Here is a 27752-nt window from a genome sequence, read left to right on the forward strand (position 1 = left end):
GAAGCGACCGCTCGGGCTCAAGCCCAGGTTCGAAGCAAGTTCCCTAGCAGCGGGGCAGACTCCAGCACCTACGGTACAGACTACATTGGCTGCACTGCAGCAGGGCTCGTGGCCTCAGACTCTGTGGACAGCACAGTGGTTCCATAGAACCCATGGGGGGTTCATTCAGCCCCCTCAGCCCACCTGCTTGGTATCCAGAGCTTTGGAGAGACCAGCTACCACCCCCCTCCAGCCCAAGAGGCCTCAGCTGCAGGCATCCCGCAGGCACAGGAGGAAGTGGGCGAGCAAGCCGCCGGGCCACCTATGGTTGCAGAGGACCCCATGGTACTGGCTTCCTCCTCCTCGTCTCCAGACGAGGCCATGGTGGGGCTCCCTCCACCAGTGCCTCAGGATGATGCTAAGGTGCATCAGGAGCTGTTAAAGAGGATTGCTACCAACTTGGGCCTACAGGCAGAGGAGTTAGAGGAACCGGCAGATTCCCTCTTTAATGTTCTCTGCCCCGTGGCCCCAGCTAGGGTAGCTTTGCCCCTACATGAGGTGGTCACTAAAATTACAAATGCCCTCTGGCAAAACCCCTCCTTCTTGCCTCTGATCTCCAAGAAGGCAGAGTGCAAGTACTTTGTGCCATCTAAGGGCCCCAAGTACCTTTATACCCACCCTGCTCCCTAGTGGTAGAGGTGGTCAACCAGAGGGAGAGACTGGGTCAACCAGGGATCCACCCCTAAGAATAAAGTCTAAAGGAGACTGGACTTGTTTGGATGTAAAGTTTATTCATCCTCCAGTCTACAGTTGCGGGTGGCCAACCGTCAGGCCTTACTAGGCTGCTATGATTTTAATATGTGGTAGGCCATGACCAAGTTCAAGAGCGCCCTTCCTGAGGTTTCTAGGAAGGTGTTCCGGGCAATCCTGGATGAGGGCTTGACTGCAGCCAGAGCAGCTCTCCAGGTGGCATCAGATGCTGCGGACACCGCCGCCCATACAGTGGCATCGGCTGTCTGATTGCACAGGGGTTCGTGTCTGCTCCTCGGAGGCTCAGCAGTCAATGCAAGATCTCCCTTTTGACTGGCACGCCCTGTTCGCAGAACAGAGGGACATTAAGCTCCATGGTCTGAAAGATTCCCGTACAACCCTAAAAACACTGGGCCTGTATGTCCTTGGACCTGCCTGCAAACGGTTAAGCCACAGCAGCCTCAGAGCTAGGGGAACCACCCTCTCCAGGAGTCTCCCCACAAAAGATCCAGGTGCTACAAGAAGCACCCTGGTGACCAACCCCTGTCCCAGGTGGGCTTGACCCACAGTAAGCAGACTGGCAAGCACCCGTTTTGAGGGTATGCCTGTGGGCAACCTACCAGACTGACCCCAGATCCTTCCTCCCCTTTGTTTGCCAACTGCCTTTCTTCCTTCCTCCCTGTGTGGGCATCTATGACCTCAGACCGGTGGGTCCTCAATATGGTGGCACAGGGTTACGGTCTTCAGTTACTTTCTGAGTGCCGTCCAAAGCGGAAGCCCTCAAAGCGACGCAGGTTTTGCTCCAGATGGGGTCTGTGCAAGGGCTCTCTTATGATGCCTTCCTCCTGCCATGGGCAGGAAGCCTGATGTATTTCGTGTTCCCTCCAATTCCGCTCATCAGCAAAGTCCTAGCGAAAATCAAGAGAGACAAGGCTCAGGTTCTCATGCTTGCCCCAGCGTGGCCTCGCCAGCACTGGTTTGGGATGCTATCAAGCTTGTCTGCGATCCCTCCCTGGCCCCTGCCGAACCGACCAGACCTGCTGTCACAGGATCATGGCCAACTCTTGCACCCCAACCTCGCCCCCCTCCACCTCACAGCGTGGATGTTGTGTGGTTGAACCTGGATGAACGGGCCTATTTGGGAGGTGTGCAGAAGGTCTTCCTCGAAAGTAGAAAGCCCTCAACTAGGCAGATCTACCTGGAAAAGTGGATGAGGTACTCCTGCTGGGTGGAATGGGGCATCTCCCCTTCGTATTCTTTAGTGCAGTCGATCTTAGACTACCTGCTTCATTTAAGGAACCAGGGCCTAATGCACTACTCTATTGGGGTGCACCTGGCAGCCATTTCGGCCCTTAATCCACCAATCCAGGGGCAGACAGTGTTCTCCCATGATATGACGGTCAGGTTCCTTAGAGGCTTCGAGAGGCTCTTTCCTCAAGTTGGTTCCTGGCCCCTCAGTGGGATCTCAGTTTGGTTCTGCCCAGGCTCACGGGCCCGCCCTTTGAGCCTTTGGCCTCGTGCTCCCTGTCTCACCTATCATGGAAGGTAGTTTTCCTGGTGGCAGTGACGTTGGTGAGGCGAGTCTCCGAGCTGCAAGCCCTGACCTGAGAACTGCTGTAAATGGCCTTCTATAAGGACAAGGTCCAGCTCCAGCCCCACCCGGCTTTCCTTCCCAAGGTTGTGTCCACTTTCCACGTGAGCCAGGACATCTTCCTTCTGGTCTTCTGCCCTAAGCCCCATGAGACTAGTGAAGAGAGGCATCTTTACACTTTGGACGTAAGAAGGGCCCTGGCTTTCTACCTAGATTGGACAAAACCTTTCTGTAGGTTGACTCAGCTTTTCATCTCTACAGCTGATAGGATGAAGGGCCTCCCAGTGTCCATGAAAAGGATTTCTAACTGGATCACATCTTGCATTCGGATCTGCTAGGAGTTAACAGGAGTCCCTCCGCCGCCAATCATCAGAGCCCACTCAACTAGAGTGTAGGCATCCTCAGCGGCCTTCCTGGCACAAGTTCTGATCCAGGATATCTGTAAAGCCATGATGTGGTCCTCGGTATACATGTTCATGGCCCTCTATGCCTTCACACAACAGGCCAGGGAAGATGCTGTGTTTGGCAGAGCTGTATTGCAATCTACATGTCCGTGAACTCCTTATCCACCTCCAGGGGTACATCTGGGGGTCACCTAAGTTGAATGACATGAGCAATCACTTGAAGAAGAAAAGGCCGTTACCTTTTTCTGTAACTGGTCTTCTTCAAGATGTGTTGCTCATGTCCATTCCACAATCCACCCTCTTTTCCTACTGTCAGAGTTTCCAGCAAGAAGGAACTGAGGGTGGAGGGGGCTGGTGGTGCCCTATATGCCGGGGCATACACGTGCCACTCCAGGGGGTGCCAGAGCTGGTCCCCTACAGATACTGTTGAGGGAAAAACTTCTGGCACCAGTGCATGTGGTGAGCACACACACCTAAGATGAATGGACATGAGCAACACATCTCAAAAAACACAGTTATGGAAAAAGGTAACTGTCTTTTATAATGTCTATAGCAAAGAGAGTTTGTGGAGAGAGAAAATGGAGAGTGAAAACAATTAAAAAAAAATTAACTGTTACAGTCCTGAGATTTAGTTATCCATATACTGTAATAGTCCATGTCTACTACCCACATAGATATGTTTATGCTGTCTATAATGTATAGAAGAAAATTTTTAAGCTTTACTTTATGAATATGAGACAGCGAGAGAGGGGGAAAATATCATCCAAAACATTAGAAGAAATTAGGTAAGCAAGAACTATTTAGTAAGTTTGTCACATGTAAAAAGTGTGTGTGTGTGTGTGTGTGTATGTGTGTGTGTATATTTGGCCACGATTGCTAGTGGTGGGGGGACTCTCTCAACTGCTAACAATATTTCTTAGAATCATCTGACACTGGCCACTGCTACAACAATTACATGGGTTTCTTTGATTAGTATTATTTTGAAGAGTCTCCAACTTTGCACATAGCAATATTTTCTGTTCCAACAAATGCCTGTGAGACCCTTGGGGCTCACAGAAACAATTTTCAGTGTTTAATCACTATTTGCAGGTTTCTTTTTAAGAATTCATGGGAGGCTTTATATTCAGAAGCTCCTGGAGCAAAGGAGTCTTAATTATGAAGTGAAATGTGTCTTCATAGTCTTAGCCAGCAGAAGTATCTTCAAAAACTCTCTCTTTAGCAGTTATGTCTGAGTCTGACTCATCTAAGGAAATGTCAGAACATGCTGGCGACCACTGCTGAACTAGTACCTGCATTCTCCTCCTCTCGGGTTCAAGTGTGTTGATCTTAAAAAATGACCCATAACTCTGCTGCCACTATTACGGTTTCCCAGGAGTTTTGTTTCTTGTTGCTATATCCAGTTAATTCCTCTCCATTAACCAAACAAGTACTGGCAGCCAGTACACCAAAATCCTTAAGACCTTTTCAACCTGATCTAGCCCCCAAAATAGGCATTGACTACTTGCAAATCCTCCACACTCTTCCCAGTTAGCTTTCTCTGCTTTTCAAAAAAGCTTTTAAATGTAAATGCATTTGGAGTCTCGGGGCTTTTCTCTGCTCAAAACTTTCTCTACGAATGCAAACACCCCTCAGGCAATGAAAATAAGACAAAAAACTGGCAGAGACTAATAACAAATGAAGCAAAAAAGCAGAGCAAAAGCACACTCTTGCCATTGTGCCTTTCTTATCTGTCACGTGATGGGTGATTCCCCTTAATGACAATTTCATGCTTAGTTTTAATGCTTAGTATTAAGTAACTTTTTGTTGTCTTCTTTTTACTCATCAGGGAAATCTGTCGTTCAAGTATCCAGGCTTATGCATTAAAGAATAAGAGTTAGAGGACTTCTGATGGAATTACTTCCTAAACCAAGCCAGATAGCTAAATTTGACCCCAGTGTGTATAGTTACTACTTTAAAGGAGCTTTTTGTCACTCATTGAAGTACATTAGGGTTTAGGCTTAATGCTATCTCTGAACATTAACATCACAATTCTTGAACACTCGAATAACAATTCTTCCAAAATCCTAGGTTTTTAATAAGCTTCACCAGCTCAATGGGGAAATCAGTGTGGTGCTGCTTAGAAAGCTTGAGGCAAATATACAATCCAAAGAACTTTTAAAATTTATAAAATGAGATAGCCAGTCTTCTAATGATTAGATTTCCATCCAGCTCACTTGGCAGGAAACTAACCGTGAAAGACTTGGGTCATAATAACTGGACAGTGTTTTATGGTGTGAAGGCACAAAATTGCTGTACTGGATGTACCCTGAATTGGAAAGCATTTCAGTGGCTGCACATAGATTCAACAGTACTTGAAAAATGTTTTGAGATCTCAGGATAAAGATGCCTGATAATATTTTTGCAACTTTCTAGACTTCATTTTCAGAATCACCTACATCCTGGTGAAAGTCACTTAGACTTGGGCTCCTAAGTGACTTAGTGCTTTTGAAAATGGGACATAGGCTCCTAAGCGACTTAGACACTTCGATAGTTTTACCTGAATGCTTTAGAAAGCAAGGCTCAGATAAAAAAAAAAAAGAGCCCTCTAGTTATAAAGGAAATAGTAGCTAGAAATAAACTGTAAATAAATAAATAAATAAAAAATCCCACTTTTTCTGTATAAAACTTCATCTTCACATCTAATGATCAGAAATATTATTCAAATCATCTGCTGATCAAAAATATCCAATCTATAATACTATTGGGAAAGGAAATGCTAATTATAAACACTCCTCGGTTTGCTCTTTTCTTATTTTGTATGACATAGCACCTAGGAGCATTAGTCATGGACCAGGACCCCACTGTACTAGGTGCTGTACAGACAAAACAAAACAGTCCTTGCCCCCCAAAGAGCTTACAATCTAAGACAACAGATGGATACAGAGATGCAAGGAAACAATGAAACAGTGTGGTCAGCATGATAAGCAGTGGTAGGAGCACACCAGTGGGCTAGCCATTGTCAAGGTTTTTACAGGGATCATGACAGAGGAGAATTTTAAGGAGGGATTTGAAGAAGGATAATGAGCTAGCTTTGTGGATGTTTACAAGGATCTGCTCCCTGTTATGTGACAAGCTCTGAAAATATTGCACATATCTTAACTGGATTTTGCAGTGTGTTTATCATCAGGCTTTTGGATAATTTACTTAATGTATCATCATACATAGATTGCAATTCTGAATTACATGCAGTGCCCATAATACAGTTTTACATGGCTCTGTATAAGAAGATAGTATTTAAATCTCAAATGCTGTTTAGATGGAATTTCTTATGTGCTACACTGAATCAGGTTGTAACTATGACAACCTAGCAGACACAGCTGTACTTTTAGAGCAGAGGTGCTCTTAATATACTGCTATGTTTAGTCGGGAACAAGTTTAATGTATGAAATTTAATTCCTTTTGTGACACATTAGTCTTTATTAGCTGTATCTGAAACAAAAAATGTTTGTTGGCTATAATTAGCTATGAACTTAATAAAATATACCTGATATTTCTTATTGAGATACAGAAGCTTGTTACAAGGCAGAATTTGTATAGCACCCCTTACATTAGGTCTGATCTTGCCTGGGGCTTCCAGGTGCAATTGCAATACAAATAATAAATAGTAATAGGAATGGGCTTATTGCATTTCCCTTGCTATTTGTAACATGTTAACTGAAAGTCATTCACAACAATGAGCGGCAGTGTTTTCTTTATAGACACCAAACCAGCTTGTTCTTGTTGCTTTTCTCCATTTCATGTGGAGAACATGTTTAGATCTGGATGTGGGTGACCAAGTATAAAAGCTTGAGTAAGCTCCTACCGTACGGGAGGAAAAGTCCTCTCGCATATACCAGAAAATGATCATCTCAGTCACTCTAGGTTTTGCGGAACCATCCTGTAAAATTCTGTCAGATAGTTCTAAAATCCTATAGAATTTAATAGCCACTGATGTCTCTTGTATAGTAATTGCTATAGAACCCTATAGTTTTCTTCCCTACTAACTTCTATGGGACTTTTTCCATAAAGGCCATCGATATTCATGGCGGCCTTCTTGCTGCTCATCCTATACATGAGCTGACAAGCAAACCTGCAGTCTGATCTGTCTTCAAAGTGTGGTTACAGGCTGCCAGTTGAACAGAGCTACATGAAGGATTTGGGGGCAAATTTTGTATATGGAATTAGAGTAGTGGCAGAGTGTATATTAGGTCATATTAGAGTCACTGCCATGGTCCTAGGATTAATGCACACAATAAGCTAGGTAGTGTAATGGTAGTCAGGGAAACAGCAGTCAGGACTGTTACTTGGAGAGAGGAGAAACAAAATGAAATAATTTCTGCCATCTTTCTGTCAGATGTTCCCCTGGGTGAAAAGATTATATTACGATTACATGTATTCTCACAGATAACCAGAAAATGGGCTGGAATTTCTGGCATTAATGAATGTTTCTCCAATTTTTCTTCTTAGATACACTGGAAAGGAGTTTGCACTGAAGATTATAGACAAGGCAAAATGCTGTGGAAAGGTAGTGTACACCCATTTACATGTGAAAAGAATAAAAATAACATTCACAGCTGCTCATTAGTCAAAGTGGTGTGTGTGTGTGGGGGTGGTGTTTGGGATTGATAGAACTGTGACTGCTTTCAGAATTATCTGTTTAGCATTAGCAGGATTATTTTCCATCCAAAATGCAAACAATAGAAGTAGTAACTGTGTTAATCTAGTAGATAATGGAACAAAAACAAAGATTGTAATTTATTCTATTGGACTAACAAAGAAAATGTGCAGTATTTCCACAATTGTCCTCCCTTCATTGGGCCAAAATAGAATAAAAAGAGAAATGTGAAAGTACAGCACAGTGACTTTGATTGTAAAGTCTTTGAAGGATGAAACGTGTGGGTGGGTGGGTGTGCAGCACCTAGCATAATGGGACCCAATACTGATTATGAAGGGAATTAAAATTATAAAGGCCCCAAAGTATGTCATGACCCATATCAACATTAGTAACCATTGTAAGCAAAGTTAATATGGGATAAATTCCTGCAGTCCTTATTCAGTCAAAATACCCTATTCTTTTTTGAGTGCTTGCTCATGTCGATTCTATTTTAGGTGTACGTGCGTCCACATGCACAGTCGTCTAAGATTTTTGCCTTTGCGGTATCTGTAGGGTTGGCTGTGGCACCCCCTTGAGTGACGCTTCCTTGTGCTGGTATATAGGTACCACCAACCCTACGCCCTCTCAGTTCCTTCTCACTGCCCGTGATGGTTGGTCGGTGTGCCTTCTCTTGCAATCGCAAGAGCGATAGTGGTTCTTCAACGCCCGTTGTCTGTCAACTTTATATATAGTTTAGGTATTTAGCTAGCTTTTAAGTTAAGAGTTAGGTTAGTCTGGTCGTTAGAGTCCAGGCTGGGACTTCGCCACAGAGTGGGGCACGCCCCATTCTCCCAGCTTCAAACCATGCTTGTCATACAACAGGCCGATGCCTATTAGTGACCCCCATGATAGTTGTCTGAAGCACTAAAGAACAAGCAGGCCCACTGGCACCGCAGACACTGCGTAAGGCACCGGACCTGGTGACTGCCCCAATGCCTAAGGGTAAGCTGGTCATGGGACGGCCCCATAGGGCAGTGGAGCACTCTTGGTCCCTGGACTGCAGGTGTAGATCCCCATCTCTACGGCCTAGGACCCTGGCACCACATTCCTGGTCTCCGGTCAAAAGGCCAGGGCCCCGACACCATGTTCTCTCGCTACGAGACATGGGACGCTGGAGTTGAGGCACTGGTCCCTGTACCACCGGTACCAGCAAGCTTCTCATCAAAGATCACCACGGTGCAAATCACCCTTGCCCAGACGGTCTTCCAGACATCCATTCCCACTGGGGCGGGATTGCTCCCGGTCGTGGCACCGGTCTCCATTCCCCCAGTTCTGCTCGTTGGGCAGGCACCGATCCTCGCCTCGCTGGTCGCCAACCAGGGTGAGTCGGCATACCTCGATGGCTCCGCACTGGTCACTGGAAGGGCAATGGTCAGACTCGGACTGGAAGTTCAGCCCCTGGCCAAGGAGGGGTGATTCGCCACTGACCCAGGAAGCTGGTGTAGCACCTGTGGCAGCAGGGACAGTGGCCTGCTCAGTGGCCGTACTGGAACCCATGGGGTGTGCCCGTAATGTCAGTCCCATATTCCCACCAGGAATTGAGCCCAGGAGTTTGCTGCTTTGGTGGATGAAGGCACAGCAGTGGCAAGGGGTCCTTCAGATGGCCTGGGACGCTACTGACTCAGCGGCCAGGGTGGTCACCTCCTCAGTAGCCAGGAGGCGCAGCTCCTGCTTGCAGTCCTCCAGGTTATCCCAGGAGATACAGGCCATTCTACAGGACCTCCCTTTTGAGGGGATGGGCCTCATCTCCAAGCTCATGGACTTGAGACTCCATGGCCTTAAAGACAGATTTCAGAGTAGCAGCCGTGTTAGTCTGGATCCACAAAAAGAAAAGGAGAACTTGTGGCACCTTAGAGACTAACAAATTTATTTGAGTATAAGCTTTTGTGAGCTACAGCTCACTTCATCGTATGCATTCAGTGGGAAATACATGGCTTTAAAGACTCCCTTGCCACCCTCTGCTACTTTGGCAACCATACTCCTCAGCAGGCCAGGAAGCTGTTACACCCTCACCTCCAAGACCAGGTCTTGGGGGGCTCCCCAGGTGGGCACCTACAGGAGAAAGGATAGAGGCAAGGGGTTTAAGTGGCGACACCCATCGTCTTCCCATTCATCTGCTCATCCTGGGCCTTCCACATTTTGAGAGTGTGCTCAAGGGTGACACCCTAGTCGCTTCCCAGGATCCACCCTCCCACTCTTTCCTCGACCACCTCCACCCCTTCCAGTCAGTCTGGTCTCAGCTGACCTCGGACCGTTTGGTTTTCAAAGTAAAATCATCATGTTACACCCTGCAGTTCATTGCCGACCCTTCCTCCCACCCCTTTCCCCTCCTCCTTCAGGGACTCTTCTCAAGAGCAGCTAGTGGAGGAGGAGGTTCCTTGAGAAAGGGTTCTACTCCCGTTACTTCTTGATCCTGAAAGCAAAAGGGGGCCTTAGACCTATCTTGGACCTGCGTCGCCTCAACAAGTCTCTCAAAAGGTTGAAGTTTCGCATGGTCTCCCTCACCTCCATCATCCTCTCCATGGACTGGGAAGACTGGTACGCTGCCCTCGACTTGTGCGTATTTCCACATTTCCATTTTCCCTGCATTTTACTCTGGGCCAGCGCCATTTCCAGTTCATGGCATTGCCATTCAGTCTCTGGTGAGCCCTGAGAGTGTTCACAAAGTGCATAGCGCCAGTGGCCGCTTACCTGAGGCCCCGGGGTGTTCAAATTTACTCGTACCTCAATGACTGGCTAATAAAGGGTCAGTCCTGGAATCAGGTGCGGCAGCATCTTGATCTGGTTTGTTAATAAACAAGAAAAAGTTGACCTTAAGTCAAGTGTAACGCATAGAGTTTATTGGAGCGGCCCTCTACTCCACTCAGGCCAAAGCCTTCCTCCCCGAGGCACAGTTCCAAGCCATGGCGGACCTGATCTCATGCATTCAAGCCCACCTGCTCACCACCGCTCACACTTGCCTACGATTGTTGGGCCACATGGCTGTCTGCATTTATGTGGTCTGACACGCACGGCTCCATCTGAGGCCCCTGCTTGTGTCAGTCTACATCCCCAACAGACACAGCATGGACCGAGTGGTCAGGGTCCCAGACCATGTACTGTCATCACTCACTGTGTGGCAGAATCAAACATTGATGTTGGAGGGGGTTCCCTTTGCGGCTTCATCACCATCTGTGACCCTCATCTCGTAGCCACACATCTCCCCGGAGCCAGGGACACTTTGGCAGATCGCCTCAGCAGGGCCTTCTTGTCTCGCCACGAGTGGTCCTGCCATCCAGAAGTGATCAGCATCATCTTCCAGAAGTGGAGCGCTCCCCAGGTGGACCTGTTCATGTCCAGGCAGAACAAGAAATGCCCTGTTTTCTGCACAATTTGGGGGATTGACAGAGGCTCCCTGTCAGATGCTTTTCTACTTCCATGGTTGGGAGCTCTGTTGTACACCTTCCCCCTCAGTGTCGTTAATTCACAAGGTCCTAATGAAGATCAAGCAGGACAAGGCAAAGGTGATTCTCATAGCACTGGCCTGGCCGCACCAGCCCTGGTTTGGCACACTTCTGGACCTCTTGTTGGCTGCTCCATTACAGTTACCACTCAGGCTGGACCTGCTGTCCCAAAACCACAGCAGTCTTCTGCATCTGAACCTGGTGGCACTGCACTTGATGACTTGGCTGCTGCATGGTTAAATGCAGAGGAGCAGGAGTGCTCAGCCGGTGTCCAACTGTTCCTGTTGGGCAGCAGAAAACGGTCTACCAGAGCGACCTACCTGGCCAAATGGAAGTGATTCGCTTGTTAGACCTCAAATAAAGGCATTTGGCCTTGCCGCAGTTAATCCTGGGCTACTTTCTGCATCTCAAGCTCCAAGACCCGTCCCTTTCGTCTATCAAGGTCCACTTGGCTGCTATCTCGGCCTTCCATCTGTCGCTCGAGGGTAGGTTGGTTTTTGCCCGGGACATGACTGCCAGGTTCCTCATGGGCCCCGAGCGCCTCTACCCCACATCAGGAGACCTGTACCTCCGTGGGACCTGAACTTTGTGCTGTCATGGCTCATGAGGCCCGCTTCGAGCCTCTGGCTTCCTGTTCTCTTCTCCTCCTTTCCTGGAAGGTCATGTTCTTGGTTGCATTAACATCTGCCCACCAGATCTCTGAGATTAGGGCACTTACCTCGGAGCTGCCCTATACAGTCTTTTACAAAGACAAGATCCAGCTTCGGCCTCACCCAGCTTTCCTGCCCAAGGTGGTCTCAGTTTCATATGGGCCAGGACATTTACTTACCTGCCTTTTTTCTAAAGCCACATAAGTTGGAGGAGGAGCATAGAGTGCATTCCCTAGATGTCAGGAGGGTGCTAGCTTTCTACATTGAAAGGATCAAGCCATTCCACAAGTCATCGCAATTGTTCATCGCAGTGTCTGACAGGATGAAAGATCATCCAGTGTCCACTCAAAGAATTTCTTCTTGGATTACTGCCTGCGTTCGCTGCTGCTACGATTGGACACAGGTGTCCCCTCCAGCAATTGTTACCAGCCACTCAACCAGGGCCCAAGCCTCTTCGGCAGCTTTCCTAGTCAAGTGCCTAACCAGGACATCTGTAGGGCGGCCACCTGGTTGTCCATCCACATGTTCACTTCTCATTACGCACTTACCCAGCAGGCCCGGGACTATGCAGGCTTTGGTAGAGCCATACTGCCAGCCGCTAGAGCTAGACTGTGAAATCTGAGCCCACCTCCATTGATACTGCTTGTGAATCAACTAGAATGGAATCAACATGAGCAAGCACTCGAAGAAAAAATGGTTACCTACCTTTTCATAACTGTTCTTCAAGATGTGTTGCTCATATCCATTGCATTCCCCACCCTCCTATCCCTCCGTCGGAATTGCCGGCAAGAAGGAGCTGAGAGGGCATAGAATCGGCGGCACCTGATATACCGCCATATGGGCACAGCACCCAAAGGGACGCTAGGGCCAACCCTACGGATACCGCTAAGGCAAAAATCTCTGACTCTGCACGTGGTTGCGCACACACGTAGAATGGAATGAACATGAGCATCCCATCTCGAAGAACAACAGCTACGAAGGCAGGTAACTGGGTTTTTTTTCTTCTTTGGGGCTAAAGACTGTTGGAGTGGGCCCCCAGTGATTTGGCAAGCATGGAAGTTTTAAAATAAATAAGACATCTTACTTATATTTCCTGTTTTACCTAAAACTTCTGCCTTGTCCCTTATTTTTCCCTCTTGGTTGGAGCACCCCCTTCCTTGACCTGTTTACAGCTGGACTTTCAAAAACAGCATTTTATTGACTAGTGACAACATCCCTATCCCTTACAAATAACATTTATTACAAAATTGTTGTTTAAGCTTTAAGTGCTGAATTTAAAAAGTTCAGATTCAGTCAGCTGGAAAACGCATCAAACCCCTTTCCTGTCTTATTCCCACGTGTCACAAGCAAATGTTACAGAATTGAGGCCAGTGTCTTTATGAGCATTGCAGGCACAAATAGGGAGGATTCTCTTGGTTGTTTTCTCTTTCCCACTAGGGTGGGAGACTTTCCTGGGAGTTTCTACTGCTATACTGATCCTACCCAAGATTTGTTGATCTTGCCGTGTCTGGTTGTCTAGTGGGTGAAAAAGAATAGTATACAGGTGTTTCAGACTAAAGCATTATAAACACCAGCCTATTGGACTGATTGTGGGACAATTCCTAAGCAGAGAGCCTGAAAGAAACAGAATCTGGATCTACAAAAAGTTATTGGACTAAATTTTTGAAAGTATAGATAATAAATAACTATAAATAAAACATTTCTGGGGGAGCAAGCCTGGTCCAGTGGTTGGGGCACTGGCCTGGGATATGGGAGATACAGATTCAATTCTCTGTTCTACCACAGACTTCCTGTGTGACTCTGGGCAAGTCACTTAGAAAAGTAAGAAGCAACAGATATAAAACAGTAGAAGTTCTTTTTCTAATGCAATTTAATTAACCCCTGGAACTCGCTGTTGCAATCTATCAAGTTTCAAGAAAGGTTTAGACACTTTTGTCGTAACTATGTACTTGTAGATGCTATTCTTATCCACATAAAGATGTCAGCCCTTATGCTACAGGCACTTGGGGTCAGGCAGGAATTTACTCAAGACATAGTATTTTGGATAAATGACCAGATGCGTGATGGAAGCCACTTATCTTACTCTGAAGGTAAGAAGTATAGGACACTCTCACAGGCAGGATCTGGGGCAGATAAAATGGTCTGGTCTGGTACGGCAGTGTTTGTGTAGGTAGCCCAGTTTTTATGGGATGTTGCACAAAACTCTTTTTTGATGCAACCCTGCCTGAGACTACAATATCCAGGGATATTTGAATGGATAAGCTATAGTACAATAAAATTATAAATTGCAAATGCTGCATACCATATTACAGTGTTCTGCGAGAGATTTAGATAACACTCCTTCTGTTAAGCAGGAAGGTAGCAGCTGTAACAGTGTACATGTCAATGTGCATTACCTGCTAAATGCATTAATCCTAAACTGTCTATCAGGAACTAGGAATTTAATCTTGCCCCTATCCCATTAAATAGACACAGAATATGAGATAAGTTAGGATCTAGTAAGGAGACTTAATAATGAATGACCATGGGGAAAACAGTGCTCAAATTGCTTCTGTGAGCTGAATGTATCTGCACCCATTCCCACATGGCACAAGCCTTAAAACAACCATCTGGTCCAAATATGCACAACTTCTGCATTGAGGATGGTCAGTCTTGTCCAACACAAGTTTACTGTCCATCAATTTGTATCTTGGGTGTCCTACAAATTTTTAATTAAACTAGCTGATCTGTTCTCATCCATCAGTATACATGTTAATAGTACAATCATTTTTACATAAATAAATCCATTTAAACTTAGACTAAAATCTATTACAGCAATCTCCCTGAGGAAGAGGTTGAGGTAGTTGTGGAAACTGATATATATAAAAAGTTTAATGGAATACAGCAAGGACAAGATGATTACAAATGAATAACCATAAATAGGTCAGCATTTCACAGGACATGTATCAGGACAGTGATGCAAGAGCATTTTGTAATCTTTTATAGAAAGGTTAATTACAGTAGATTGGTACCTAAACCTGTCTAAAGAGAACAATTTAACGGCTCAGATGAGGCCAAGATAACAAAGACGGTTCTGTGCTGCAGAGATCAGAATTAAATTGTATAATTAATTGATTATGTTAGCTATTTGCTCCTAAAGCTGAGATCTTGTTTATCGTAGGATTCCAGATTTCACTTGGTTCCTTGGCCCTGCTTTAAATAGGTTTTTTCATGAATCCCAATAACCAGCATCTTACAATGGCTCCTTTCTGTGGGTAAAGGTCAACCTTTTTAAACAAAATTGGTTCGTTTGTTTTTCTTTTCTCCAGAGCAGGTTTGCTTGGAGCAGACTTAAGTTAGGTTTCAGAGTAGCAGCCGTGTTAGTCTGTATCCACAAAAAGAAAAGGAGTACTTGTGGCACCTTAGAGACTAAGAAATTTATTTGAGCATAAGCTTTCGTGAGCTACAGCTCACTTCATCAGACTTAAGTTAGCTGCTGAATGACAATTGATGTTCTTGCAAATTGCGTTTCAAAGGTGCGACCCGTTTAACCAATATATGCTGCACCACTCTCACAGGATGAGATGCATGCCTTGTATGTGGGTTCTGGGAAATAGACCCATTAATTAAAATTAACGAATTACACAGCCATGTATCTGAGCTTTGACCAGAAAACAGGACATCTTTATATAGCCCTGGCCGACAAATGGTGAAATAGTGTGAGGTTTTCAGTCATTGTTCACGTACAGTCTGTCATAATATGTACACATCTACTTCCAGTAATTCTGTTCACAAATACATGAGGTGCTTGTTACTAGTTAGTGTTTTTAATGTGAGTAAGTTCAGACTCCCAGTGAGGTGATCTATCTCCCAAAGTACAAATAACCTCTTGTTTTACACCGGGATGATTATTAGATTTACAATGAACCGAAAGGTCCCTGTGGAATGTTTTCAGATATTTTAAAAAGGAAAAAACATTCATGAATGAAAGGGCATGTGTGACTTTCTTTAATCTCCAGCATGCATTTTAGTGGATGGGTGTCTTGAATTTAAAACAAAAAGGAAAAAAAAAACCCTAGAATGAACTTATTTTAAAGCCTTTGTACCTTCATAGAAGGGGGGGAGGGGCAGGAGAAGGGTAAATAAAACCTAACTCTAGCACAATATCAAGTTGTTGGAGCCAAACAATTTTTGTACTTAAATGGGTAAGTTAAGTAGTTTTCAGGTTCTAAATATAAATATTAAACCAAACAAAAATAAAACCCATGAAGTTGGCAGCTATTTTGTAAGAGATCAGGTCTGGAAGGAAATAGTGGTATTAAGTGAAGGTTCAAATGTGTCATTTCACCATAGCTCTGCAATATAAATAATATAGTGAAAGACGTGTGTGTGTGTGTGTGTGTGTAGATAGATAAGATAGTTTTCTTGTTTATTTATCTATCACCTGGAAGCTTTACTGGGAGTTCATTGTCATTTAAAATAAACTTTCTTTCCTCCTTTTCCTGACTAAACAGGAGCACCTGATAGAGAATGAGGTATCCATACTGCGCCAAGTGAAACACCCCAATATTATCATGCTGATAGAGGAGATGGACACTCCAACAGAACTCTATCTGGTGATGGAGTTAGTCAAGGTAAGACTCTTTCAAGGAATTTTCTTTTTCATTTATCTACACATAATGTGGAGTCTAGGGAGATTCCAATACCACATGTCTCTCCGGAGACATAATCAGATAAGCATTTTGATGAGAACTTCCAATTAATCATGCAAATACTGTTGTTAAATTCCATTAAAATGAAAAATTGTTACCATGTTTCACCTGGTATTATACTATTCACATAGCAGGGATTTAAGGTGCTTTTTGTAAGGTAAGTGCCCAGTCTAAAGGGAAATACAGATAACTTCTTTTTCCATATTTGGAACTTTTAAAATTACATTGTTATATCATCACAACACACACAGTAAACATGTCACCAGCTTGCAACATTTTTCTCCATCAGCTTTTCTTATTTAATCATTCACATACAGCTATGTGATTACTCGGTTTGCAATTAATCTATATCCTGTAGACAACAGACACAATTACTAAATAAGTTACACTCCTCTTCACATACACAGTCCTGTTTCTTCAGTCCAGAAGCACAAATCTCTACACTTCAGCTAGAGGAGATATCCAACTGCTGGCAGATCTACAGCTGGTGGTAGTAATGTTGCTTATCTTCTGTGGACTGAATGCTAGATGTGCTGTCACAGAGAGAAAAATCTTGTGAGCTCCACTTTGCTGGCATTGGAGAGTGATACTGCACTCTTGTCAGTTACCAAGCCAAAGGCATTATGAAGCACCTCTGTAGAAACATTTTAATGCATAGCATGGACATGTTACACAAACCACGGGTTTTTGGCATATTACTCAGGCAATTCTGCGCCACTGTGCAAGCGCAGAATTAATGTCCCTGCAGATTTTACTCTTTCCCCCACAGAAAAATTGATTCATGCGTCCCTCCTGGGTAGTGGTCAGGGGGCAGGAGGGAGTCTGGTTTGGCCGTCGGCAGTAGCAGGGGGAGATGCAAGTCACCGCCTTGGGGTCTGGGGCTGGGCTCTCTCTGTCCCTCTCGCTCGCTATCATGGTGCACCCAGAGCTGGGAGGGGCAGGGCTAGGGGAGCCTGGGCAAGTGGCACCTACCCTGCTCTGGACTCCAGCTGCTAATCCCAGCTGGGCTGAGGGAATGGGACTTCCTCTGACCCTGCATAGGCCAGGGCCAGGTCAGACCCATCCCCAGGAACTTTCCTGGGCTGCTGGAAGCTCCGCCCCTACTTCCTGCCATCATTGCACTCCAGCTGTGGGGGAGGGGGTCATTGTACAGAGAGCTGCACCTCCCAGTGCCCAACCACCAGGCATCTGAACTCCCCCTCAACCCCTGTACCCAGACCACCCCCTGGTGAGTCACCTGCACTTCAAATCCCCACCATGCCGAGACCCACCCACCCTGCACCAAAATAATTGAAAACGGTGTGATTATATTGTTGTTTTGACAAAATGTGCACAATTTTGCAGGAATTTTATTTTTTGGGTGCAGAACTCCCTCAGGAATAGCATATGGAGCAGCAAAGGAGGCAGAATGACATGCACAATTATTGTTTAAAAGGAAACACCTGAAAAATATTATATAGAAGAAAAATAGATTCCCTGTTACAATACTTAGCATATTTTCCCCATCATAAATAAGAAAATATACAAATATACTGAAACAATCGAGAAATTTCTATGTGGCATAGGTCTGATATTTCTTAGTCGTTTGTTTTGTGACAAGATAACTAATAATTTGAGTGTCTATGCCATGTGAGTTAGATTTATAAACCCATATCAAATATGAGACTTCTCACACGTGTTTGCACATGAATGTACATTCTTATCTCCCGTACAGGAACAATAGCAAACATGCAAACTAGTCTATATGTTAAAACAACAGCAGTATACCAGACTTTATCAGCATATTGGAGAAAAGTATAAATCAACATTTCAGATTGTATTGCTGTCTACAAATTTCACTGTACTCAAGAACCTTTTCCGCAACATCTGTTTGCTTGAAACCCCCTGGTGAGGGTCTGTAGCTGCTGGTTCAGTACCACTACTTCATTTCTGGCTATCTCTAGAAACAGTTTTTATGTGGCAGATGGCTTTTTTGTTTTTAAGATGCAACTTTTCCTCTTTTTATAAGTGTTTTTAAAAAAGGGGGGGGAAAGGGGGGGAATAATCTTTGCATATATATCCTGAATTGCTGCTGCTTTCACATGTGGCGCAATGCTTGGAATTTTACCCCCAGCCCAGCCAAGTCACTCCCCCACTTGTATCCAAGGTAACCATCATAGTGGCACACAACTTAAATTAACTGCGGCACGTGGAAATGCCATATAAATAAAAATATTTCTTTACTATTGTTTTTAAAAATGCTGTTACATACCCCTGAGCTATAATGGATGCTGGTAGGATATTGCACAACAGGTATGCTCAAAAAACACCAGGCAGACTGTATGCCATATATTATATGAGGCAAATATGCTGTAGAATGCAGCACTGTTGTCCTGCCTCATCCTTATTTATTTTTACTTTTCATAATGTTTGCACTAAGTATTTCTAACATGTAATTTATTATGTAATTATTATTGAGTATTTGCATTACAGCATCACCTAGAGGCTCCAGCTGCTAGGCACTGTACGAACAAATAGGTCTGTAGTACTCTGACGAGTTTATAATGTAAATAGACACGATAGTAAAAAGCAGGGAGAAAGGAAGTGGTGGTATCCTCCTCTTACTGCTGGGGAACTGAAGTGCAGAGTGGTGAAGTGACTTGCCTAACGACACACACAAGCCTGTCGAGAATAGAACGCATTTACCCTGAGTCCCAGTGCCTAAGCCTACAAGTTCATCCTTCCCTACCATGATAGCTGTTTCCAAGGGCTTGTCTACATGAGGAAAAAGCCTGTAATAGCTGGTGCACTTTGGAAATGTACAAAGCTAAACCATGTGAGGTCACTCTCAGTAAGTGGGTCCACACAGGGAGTTAGTGAGGAGTTGCTAGTGTGCTTTAAACTTACACCGTAGCTTACTGTGCATCAACTTCTCCATGTAGACAAGCCTCAAGTTGTGCAGCCTATCTTTCCCGTATAATACATGACATAGGTTTTTGAGCATGCCTCTAGTGGAAGGATGTTGAAGTATGGCTTTGTCTGACATCTTTTCAGCAGTCTGACTAGGGTACTGACACCTGATGATTTTTCTTGTCATTGCCTTTGATGTTTTCCCTTACTTTAGGGAGGCGACCTATTTGATGCTATCACTTCTTCAACAAAGTATACGGAGAGAGATGGTAGCGCAATGGTCTACAATCTAGCCAGTGCACTGAAATACCTCCATGGTCTCAACATTGTGCACAGAGACATTAAGCCAGAGAATCTCCTGGTACGTCACTTGTTTTGTCATGCTTTCCATTGCCTCATCCCCCACCAAATGTAAATGTTTGTATGTAAATGTTAAGAATCCAAGGAGCTGAACAATTAGACATAGAACATGAATTTAGAATGACTGCATGCTTAAAATAAATCTCTTTCCATTAAATATTAATAGACATAGGGACAGTGATCTGAGCTTAATGTGCACTAGACTCTAGACCTATCGTTTACATTTTGATTGCTGGCTCTGACTTGGATAAGCACAAAAGAGGGTTTAAAATGTGTTAATGGATTGTTTACAATCCTAGTTTCAATTCAAAACAACGGTTTTAATCCCTTTCTGAAGATCCCAGGGTTATTTCAAGTAAGATATTTCCCCTCCCATTGCCACATCAGGTAAAGTCTTTTTGATGACTTCTCAGTATCCTAGCTATAAACTCTGAGAGTATGTTTATTTCCTCAGAAGGAACTGTATTTCATTTCCATTAGTTCCCATCAGGGACATAAATATCTACTACCTGGTAGCAACAAATATTGTGGATTCTGTTTTACAAACTCCAAGTGGAAATTGGCAGTGGAGTGAATGCGTTATTCTCTGCTGCTTTGTACCTTACATAGGCAGAGTATGCAAAAGGTTACTAAGTCACTGACAGCAGAGCTAGTGTTTAACAACCACATTGCACAGGTGTAAATAACTACCTACAATGCAAGGCATTGGACAACCAAGTCCAGAATCCACATCACAGGCACAGTGTCATCAGTAACTGGAAGCCTCACGTGATGGGTTATTTAAGCTCTGTTTGTTTGTCAGTCCTGTTAATGGTTTAATGAGATTGCACCACAGGGGAAGCTGATAGAAGGGATTTATGTCTCTTACTCCAGCAGCGCATTTGAACAAACACAGACAACAGGGCTGGAATTTGCAAACTCTTAGGCTATGGCTACACTACGCAGCTTTTAGTAACGTGGCTTTGCTGCTACAACCCTGCCACTAAAAGCCACACATTGTAGCTGCTGTTTGTTGGCAGGAGAGAACTCTCCTGTGGACAAAAAACTTCCACCCGCCCCACAAGCGGCTGTGGCTTTGTCAGCAGGAGAGAGCTCCTGCCAACAAAGCGCTGTTCACACTGGTGCTTTTTGTCAGTAAAACTTTTGTCGTTCAGGGGGTGTATTTTTTTTTTAACACCCCTGAATGACAAAACTTTTGCCGACGAAGTTCCAGTGTGGACAAACCCATACTAAATTAAAGAGTCCTTTCTTACCCCAGCAGTCCCATTGACGACAGCGAGTAAGGATTTCCAGGACTGGGTTCTTCCTTTAGCAGTGAAATTTGAGGGGGAAAAATGTATTCAGACCTTAGTTGATACATTTTTAGTTGCAAGGTATGTGGATGCTGGGTTGTTGAGCTGTGGATACAGGGATTCTAACATGGGTTTTTTATTATTATTACTATTATTATTGATCATTTATTTGGTACCCTTTATTTTGTGCAAGTATTGCTATTCTTCATGGATGATACTGATTTAAAATTTTATACTAAATATGTTACTTTATGTGAAGTGGCTAGAATGTTGTATAGACACTGCAATCTAAATGAATAGTGACCCTTTAACAATAGGACCTGAATGTTTTCTGGCAAAAAAGTACTCTTGGCAGCTATGAGGTAAGGGAGAGAAAAATAGAGACAACCATGGTCTTATCTTCAAGTGTATCTCAAAGCTTAGCCACTCTGAAGATTGCATGTTCATGCTGAATTAATTTCAATATAGTGTGCTGGTCCAGAAGCAAACAAGAGTGTGTACAGTTTTAGTGGCAGCCCCTGGCATGCCATAGTTGATCTTGTTCATTTTAAAATAATAATGTGGTGACATCAGGATCTTGGGTGGATTGGAGTTCTGAGGCTAATCTGACATTTTAAGCCTCCATTAGTAATCGAATCAGGTATAAATAGGCACAAACACCCTTTTTGCCTAGAAAGCTTAACGAAATTACTCAACAGTTGCAAGTCTTATTCATTGTGATTGACATTGGCATGCATGTTAAAATAACATAATAGAAGTGCATGTAAATGTAAATGTGTCAATTGCTTCTTATACTAACCAGCAATTCAGTTCTTTAACCTGAGATCATCCAGATGTTTGATTTTCATTCTTTTTACCAGTCATACACTAATAAATACAAACTGTGTCGTCATTGACATGTGAAATTATATCAGGGAGCACAAAGGTTTCCATTAGAGCTGTGAATTATAATAGGGCGATGACTAAGGCTATGTTTTAGTAAAAGTCATGGACAGGTCATGGGCAGTAAACAAAAAGTCATGGACCGTGACCTAAATTCCCTGTGAGCTGCATGGCCATGCAGCAGCCTGTTTAGCACCATGCAGACGCTCAGGGAACCAGCCCAGCCGGGACCTGCTGGGGCACACCTCCCCCAGCCCCAACCCAGCCCCAGACCTGCCATGGCCAGGGGAGGGGCAGCCTGAACGCAGCCTGGACCAGCCAGGGCAGGCGCTAATTGATCCAAATCCTTGCACCAACTTGGGCGCTGTTTGGTTCATAGTCTCGCGCCTCGTGGTGGAGAGGGCTCTGGTTGGTTTAGAGCCGTGAAGGAGCACGGACTGTCAGGCATCAGTGGGCGGGCTGGCCTCCCCTCCCCCAGCCGGGACCTGTTGTGGCTGGGGGAGGGGCGCCTATCCTGCTGTCCCAGCCCAGAGCTGCTGTGGCAGGGAGGGACAACTCTGCCTCCCAGGTGCTGCTGCGGGGAGAGAGAGCTGGGGGGAGTCCGCTGTAGCCCCGGGGCACCCTCCTGCACCCAAAACCCCTCATCCCCGGCCCCACTCCAGAGTCCTCCCCCAGCCGGAGCCCTCACCCCCTGCACCCTAGCCCTGAGCCCCTCATCCCCGAGCCCACCCCAGAGCCTGCATCCCCAGCTGGAGCTCCTAACCCTCTGCCCCAGCCCTGAGCCCATCATCCCTGACCCCACCCCAGAGCCCGCACCCCCAGCCGCAGCCCTCACACCCCTGCACCAGCCCTGAGCCCCTTCCCACACTCCAAACCCCTCAGCCCCACCCCCACCACATGAATTTTGTTATGTGCACGAGTATGAAGGTGATGTGTGACACATCACCTCCATATTGGTGCACATAACAAAATTCATTACACACATGTGTGGAAAAAATTAGAGGAAACACTACCTGTGACCTGTCCATGGCTTGTACTGTATACCCCTGACTAAATATTGGGGATGGGGGTGGCCCAGAGGGGCGCCAGGGGTAGTGGGGGAAGGGTGGGACGGGGGGACACCGTGGGTGCTGGGGTGGGGGGCGGGCGTTGGCTCGCAGCTTGGGACCTGCACTGTGCTGAGGGAGGGTGGTGGGGGGGTGCTGTTGGCAGGGCTGGTAGCCTCCCTATCCAGCTCTGCACCTCCCCGGAAGTGGCGACATCCCTCATCTCCTAGACGGAGGTGCAGCCACACAGCTCTGTGCGTTGCCTCCTCCCCGAGCGCTGGCTCTGCAGCTCCCATTATCTGGGAACTGGTGCCCCTGGCCACGTCTCCCCCGAGGAGCCAAGGGATGTTGCTGCTTCTGAGGAGCCCCTCCCCCCCCGCCCCAAGGTAAGTGCTGCCCTGAGCCCACCACCCAAACTCCTGCTGCTACTGGGAGGAAGGACGGTGACCCAAGACTGTCCTAACAGTGGCCCGTGTGGCTGGCACGCCCCGGCCGCTGCAGAAGTCATGGAGGTCACAAACAGTCACAGAATCCGTGACCTCCATGACAAACTCACAGCCTTAACGATGACTTATCTGTATTGTTCAATTGTTTGAAGAAGCCCAATGATAAACTGAATGTTTGCTGGAGAAGCTGGTGTCAAATACTCTAGCAATTTCTGTCTAAATCAAAACGTGGACATTTTACTTGGAGAACAAAACCAAGATTTACTTGCTTTGCATATAATATCTTGATTGTCTCTTTGGTTGTGTTTCATATTTACACAATATGTTTGATTTATCTAAACAATTTGCAATCAAAAGCAGCTCATAATACACCTAGAAATGAAAACACAATTTTCAGGATGCCTAAATCCTAGGGCCAAAATTTAGGGGAAGAGGAATAATCTGACCATGTGGTATCTTTGCGTGCATGTAAACTGTGACTAGACATCTGCTGAGTTAGTCAAGAGTTTCATGCAGGTTACAATAGTAACTGAAACAATCCCATTTGAACGCTGGGCTTCACCAGTTGCAAGCAGATTGCAGTTTCCTCATGTTTATTCAAAATTGCTGAATATTTATAAACTATATATATTTTTTTCTCTGTGATAATTAAGGGCCAAATCATGACTAGACCAACAAAGGACATGAGTGGTAGTAAGACAGCCTCCCTGGACTTTAGCTCCAGGTACATTAGGATAAGCAGGTGCCATGCTCTCTCCTTGTCCTCCCTGGAGCAAGCAGTCCTGTAGTGGGCAATCCCAAATGCACCAGCCAGCACCGTTGATCTGTTGTGCAGATAGTAATCTGCTACTGATAAGGGCCAGAGGAATATGGGGGAGCTGGGAAGAAATATCTGGCCTTTTGTGCTGCTGATGCAGTGGTGCAGCTATGCACTTTTACACAGGGCAGATTGTTCACACATGTTCTAGCCATGAGTTCAAGAACATTTAGAATATTATGAAAAGGCCCAGAGCCACTTTCAGTTCCTTCCTTACTACAATCAGCTCCCAGTGTTAGAACAAACTGCAGGTGCCCTCACATTTTTCTCTTGTAATCTTTGGTAAATTGAGGTTTATTGGTTTTGTAGGTTATATCTAAAAATAAAATTAGTTTAGTGTAGTTAAATGAGTTGGCCAAATATTAACAATTTTTTTCCGAGAGCATTTACTCCAATTTTAAAATCTAGCTGTGCTCATGTCTCTTGTATTCGTTTTGCTGTGGACATTCAGGTTTTACTTGCAGAAAGCAAATCTGAAGCTAACACTGAGTTGTTATAAGAGAGACACCTACAATCACAACAAGTAACACCATGTGACTTGTGACCGATAACAATTCAGATATAGAATACTTTTAGCAAGCTGTTCACAGGCATAGAAGATGAAAAAATCACACTAGAAATCAGACAGTATACAATTGAGGAAATGCCAGCTGCGTGTGAACATTCCACAGGCCAAAAAAAGCTGTATTTGCCATGAATTAGTCACTCTGCTCTAGTAGTTAATTGGGGTTGAGTAGATTAGCTGTGCGTCATTGTGTTTCTTGGTAGGTTGGAGTAGTTGTCCATTCCAATTTTGGTATTCCTGTTGTTTCCTTTCTAATTCCGTTGGTTTGACCCCGCAGACTTCAGTACAGGTAGCCTGGTGTGGTATAGTTGGAGTTAGTTGAGGACAGTCGTCTTTGTTGCTATGTACCGTGGGATAGAATGACTACAGATCACAGATTTTTAGAAGTAATCTAGAAGAGCTCCCGTTTCCCAGATTGGGAATCTGAGTTTCCGAAAGATTGTGACTTTCCACTTGATTCTAAATAGATTTAAAACAAACAAACAAACAAAAACCCATGTATCACCATGAGAATTTTGTTTTTCAAACTACCACTTTTGTGAGAATTCTATAACTCATGTTTCTGGGCCTTTTGCTGGCTCTGCAAAAACAATTAACTAATGAATATTACTTGTGCTGACAATCGGCAATCCAGCTGTACAAAACTGGAAAGAAGCAAAACTTCTTTGTTTGGTTCTGAACACGGGTGGGAAAAAAACCTCCTCCATGCTTGTTAAATTGAAAAGGACAAATTGGAAAATAAAGATTTATCTTCAAACCTATAACCAGTAATTCCAAATCATGGGTAGTTATTTTTTTTTAGAAAAATCACTTGACAATATACTTTAAATAGGATCCTACTGATCTGCTTGTAACACTTCACTGAAAATTTGAAAATAAAATGTTCTCCCCACTGAATGTCTCTCTCTATTTTGCAGAATTGTCCTCTTGCTACTTTTTTCCTTTTTTTTTTTTTTTTTTATTGTCACAAATTGACTTCATTTTGTTTGATTCCTTCCTGCATGCACCAGTATAACATATATCATAGGCGATGCTCGCAGGAATAGGTACCAGTTAGTTGCCATTATTGGAATCCTGAGATGATTATTTAGTCAACACTAGTTTATTTAAGAAATTTAATAATCTGTAATATATGTTAGTAGGTAGAAAAATGAGTGGGTTTTAAGACACACTGACTTGGCAAATAAAAACATGTAGTGTTATAAGTAAAGGTTGACTATGGCATACTAATTTGTTTAACTTGCTCTCTTCCTCAATTGATAGTTTTTTTTGTTTTGTTTTTTACTGTAATCTTATTCACTAGTGTAAGCAAACAGGAAGGAGTAGAGCGGGCATAGTTATCACTTACAACAATGGGCCCAATTCTGGCCACTCTTGCATAGGTGTGATTTCTCTCTGAAGCTCCAAGCTGCTAACACTCTCATGTAACTCCACCCACTTGAGTTGTTCCATTGGCTTCAGTAGGACTAGCTGCAGGAGTAAAGATATGCACATATATAAGAATTTGCAAGATTGGTCAGTTCTTACTCATTTTAGTCATTATTACTGCTTACATCAGTGAAGAGAGGGAAAAATTAGGCCCAGTTTTTAGGAAAAACCAATAGACATTTTGTTAAACTACGTAAAGCAATAGTTCACCCTTCAGCTACATAAGTATGGGCAGGGATGGTGTCCCTAGCCTCTGTTTGCCAGAAGCTGGGAATGGGCAACATCATCAATCACTTGATGATTACCTGTTCTGTTCATTCCCTCTGGGGCGCCTGGTATTGGCCACCATCGGAATACAGGATACTGGTAGTGTGACCAGATAGCAACTGTGAAAAAACGGGACGGGGTGGGGGGTAATAGGCGCCTATATAAGAAAAAGTCCCCTAAAACTGGACTGTCCCTTTAAAAATGGGACATCTGGTCACCCTAGATACTGGGCTAGATGGACCTTTGGTCTGACACAGTATGGCCATTCTTATGTTCTTAACATCCTGTCATCTGTAACAATATTATTTGTGTTATACATGGCAGCACAAGTAACTAGGTAGAGACTTTTATGTCCAATCCGGATCAAGAATAGGGCTAAATTCTTTAACCTTTAGAAGATTTTCATGACTTTTGATAACTCAGGGGTAAAGAAATGAGAGTTCAGCTCTTGTTGTAGGGGCCATAGAAGCCGGTAGTGTGTTTCATTAGTCCCAACTAGAGTAGCTTTTATATATACGATGAACATTAATAGTTAGAAATGTTTTATTATTGCTATAATTTTAGCCAGATTCCAAAAAGAACCCTCACAGCATTGTAAGGCTTATTATACATTTCAGAAATCTCTGTGTACAGAAATGATTAGTGGAACGACATGCAGGAATTTGCTCAGAGGCTGAATGTAATGAGTGAGCTGTAGCTCATGAAAGCTTATGCTCAAATAAATTGGTTAGTCTCTAAGGTGCCACTAGTACTCCTTTTCTTTTTGCGAATACAGACTACAGAATACGGCTGCTACTCTGAAACCTGAGTAATTTTAAACACCAATACTTCTAAATCAGATTTAAGGGCAATTTGTAAACACAATGGGCCAATCTCTGTTTCAGTTTACTCTGGTAAATTTGGTATTTACAGTAACTGAAGACTAACTCCATTTAAGTTAAAGTAGTTACTCGAGGTTTACACTGCTGTAAGTGAAAACAGAGTCTGGCCCAGATTATTCTCATCTGCAAGAATAATAAAGTGTTACTGTTGTGCCTGTATATTTATTCCAGTCACTTTGAGAAGTTATTGTGTATTACTGCCTCGGTGACTTGGAAGATTTACAACAAGTGTAGCAATTCCTGTTTTATAAATCAACTGTCAGCAATCCAGGGAGCAGTTCTAATAATGCTCCAGAGTGTCTGTATACAGTGTAATGTGTTAGGGGCTCCTCTTTTCAAGTAGTCTGGTAATAGGCTTTTATTGCAATTTTGAATGGTGATTTGAATGTGGTGGATTACAGGAAACAGTTGCTAAATGATGACTTTGATACTATCTTTAGGTGACCCGTTGGGATTGAATGCATATTAAGCATGCAAAAACTTTGCTATATTTTTAGAACTGTCCCTGAAGCACCTAGTGCAAATGAAAACTATTGTGTGTACACATTTCCACATAACATACATTTCTTGATAATCTATCCAATAATTCCATAAACATGGAAGTTTAGACATGCATTTTCCACCTAAACTATGGATATAATGCATTGCATGCTTAAGTAGTCAGCAAAAAATACGTGGGCAAACCTGTGGACATCCTCT

General features: G+C 44.2%; 1 protein-coding gene across 4 annotated transcripts in view; it reads left to right on the forward strand.

Annotated features, from left to right (window-relative positions):
• The window catches only part of DCLK2 (doublecortin like kinase 2), a 136441-nt gene that overhangs the window by 91287 nt on the left and 17402 nt on the right, over positions 1 to 27752 (forward strand). For all 4 annotated transcript variants that reach the window (XR_006290648.1, XM_027818086.3, XM_027818087.3 and 1 more), the window contains 3 exons: positions 7210 to 7267; positions 15983 to 16102; positions 19284 to 19430. Coding sequence is in view for 3 of the 4 variants with exons in the window: in XM_027818086.3 (XP_027673887.2) it covers positions 7210 to 7267; positions 15983 to 16102; positions 19284 to 19430 (325 nt within the window). In the remaining variant the exon portion in view is untranslated. The remainder of the gene's footprint in view (positions 1 to 7209; positions 7268 to 15982; positions 16103 to 19283; positions 19431 to 27752) is intronic.

This window comes from Chelonia mydas, chromosome 4, assembly GCF_015237465.2.
Source record: "Chelonia mydas isolate rCheMyd1 chromosome 4, rCheMyd1.pri.v2, whole genome shotgun sequence".
NCBI lineage: Eukaryota > Metazoa > Chordata > Testudines > Cheloniidae > Chelonia > Chelonia mydas.